Source organism: Acyrthosiphon pisum, chromosome A2 (assembly GCF_005508785.2).
Source record: "Acyrthosiphon pisum isolate AL4f chromosome A2, pea_aphid_22Mar2018_4r6ur, whole genome shotgun sequence".
Lineage (NCBI taxonomy): Eukaryota > Metazoa > Arthropoda > Insecta > Hemiptera > Aphididae > Acyrthosiphon > Acyrthosiphon pisum.
The window spans coordinates 20289798-20291432 of NC_042495.1; the positions used below are offsets into that span (position 1 = coordinate 20289798).

General features: G+C 36.0%; 1 protein-coding gene across 1 annotated transcript; it reads right to left on the reverse strand.

Annotated features, from left to right (window-relative positions):
- Positions 1–332: 332 nt before the first annotated feature.
- Positions 333–1285, reverse strand: LOC100568495 (craniofacial development protein 2-like). Its single transcript, XM_008180714.1, has 2 exons — positions 1250–1285; positions 333–1193 (listed from the first exon to the last, which is right to left on the reverse strand). The coding sequence occupies exons 1-2, from the start codon at positions 1283–1285 to the stop codon at positions 333–335; spliced, it is 897 nt and encodes a 298-aa protein (XP_008178936.1).
- Positions 1286–1635: the final 350 nt, after the last annotated feature.

Below are 1635 nucleotides of genomic sequence, written 5' to 3' on the forward strand. Positions count from 1 at the left end.
TCTTTCGTGTATTTACGTTTTCGAATCTAAAATATACTCGCCTCTTTTGGCGTTCTTTATACGTAGATTCTTTTCTCTATTGGTGGGGTCATTGATCCATAGTAGTCTAGCTTCTTTCCTTCTGTTAAGTGCCTCTTCACAAGAAGTGTTGAACCAAGGTTTCTTTACTTTTTTTTGTTTCCCTATGGTCGTATCTGTAACCACTTTTAACGTTTCCTTTATTGCCTTCCATTTGCCGTCAATCGTATCTAATTGATTTATGTGTAGGTTAGACATTGCTTCATTCGTCCGTTGTTTGAAAAGGTCACATACAGTTTTGTCCTTAAATTTACTTACTTCATATCTGTCCACCATTGTACCTTTCCTAACTCCCAATGTTTTAGTTTCACATCTAGTTTTCCTTTTACCAGGTAGTGGTCCAAATCACAGTCGGCTCCTCTGACTGTTTTCACCTCCTGTATACAGTTTTTAAACCTTGTGTTAATCATAACATGGTCTATTTGATTAGTGTATCTACCATTAGGCGCTTTCCAAGTCCCCTTGTAGATATCTTTGCGTGGGAACATTGTGCTTTTCACAACAAGTCCTCCACCACTCGCAAAGTCAATAAGTCTAAGTCCGTTTTCACTAGTTATGTCATGCATGCTATGATTACCAATGGTTGATCTGAATATGTTTTCCTTTCCCAATTTGGCATTAAAATCGCCTAAGACTATCCTTATTCTATTTCGGGGGATTTCATTTAGGGTTTGTTCCAGATTCTCATAAAATTCATCCTTTTCCTCTGGTGTTTTTTCCTCCGTAGGTGCGTATCCATTCAGGAAAGTGATATCAAAAAATTTCCCTTTAATCGTCAATATTGATATCCTAGGGTTAGTACTTTTAAATTCTGTTACCAAAGGAACTATACTTTTGTGTACAGCAAAACCCGTTCCAAATTGTCTTCGATCATTACATTCCCCGTAGAATATAGTCGTGTCTTGAAGATCCAAGGTACCTTTGCCATTCCACCTAATCTCCTGCAAGGCTACCACTCCTAAATTATATCTCCTGATTTCTTTGACTAAGCATTGTGCTGCTCCCGGTTTGAAAAGTGTGCGAATGTTCCAAGTTCCAAAAGATAAGCCAGGTTTCCGTTTTCCAGTCTTGTTCTCCAAAGCTCCACATATCCGAGGCAAGTTTAATGTTGTATCCTGAACAAGGTTGATTTCACATGGCAGGGTTGTTGGCCCTGCGCATAACCCCCAACCTGGAGGACCAGACTACCATAACCACTCAAGGTCATGGTAGGGCTATTGCAGTGTACTTATGAGTGCACTGGGCGATGGGCGCGCCACTTTCCCTACGCCGAGTAGAATAATTACATATATTAATAATTTATATTATATATTATATCACATAAACGTATATAATAAAATATTTTAAGCTTAGTTTATACATACAGAAATAATATATAATAATTTTTAATAATATAATTATTATTGATATTACATAACCATTTACTAGAATAGGGAATTAAAAATATAGTTAAATTAATTGCTTGTTCCATTAACCATTAATCTTCAAGAACAATAGCTCAATTAAATACATTTTGATATAGCAATAACCAATTATATTATAACATATTATAGGTAT

Excerpts from the sequence above, each read along its gene's own strand:
- LOC100568495 (XM_008180714.1), bottom strand. The coding sequence starts at position 1,285 with ATGACCTTGAGTGGTTATGGTAGTCTGGTCCTCCAG. Across the intron at positions 1,194-1,249 it reads ATGGTAGTCTGGTCCTCCAG|GATACAACATTAAACTTGCC; the intron begins GTTGGGGGTTAT and ends AACCTTGTTCAG.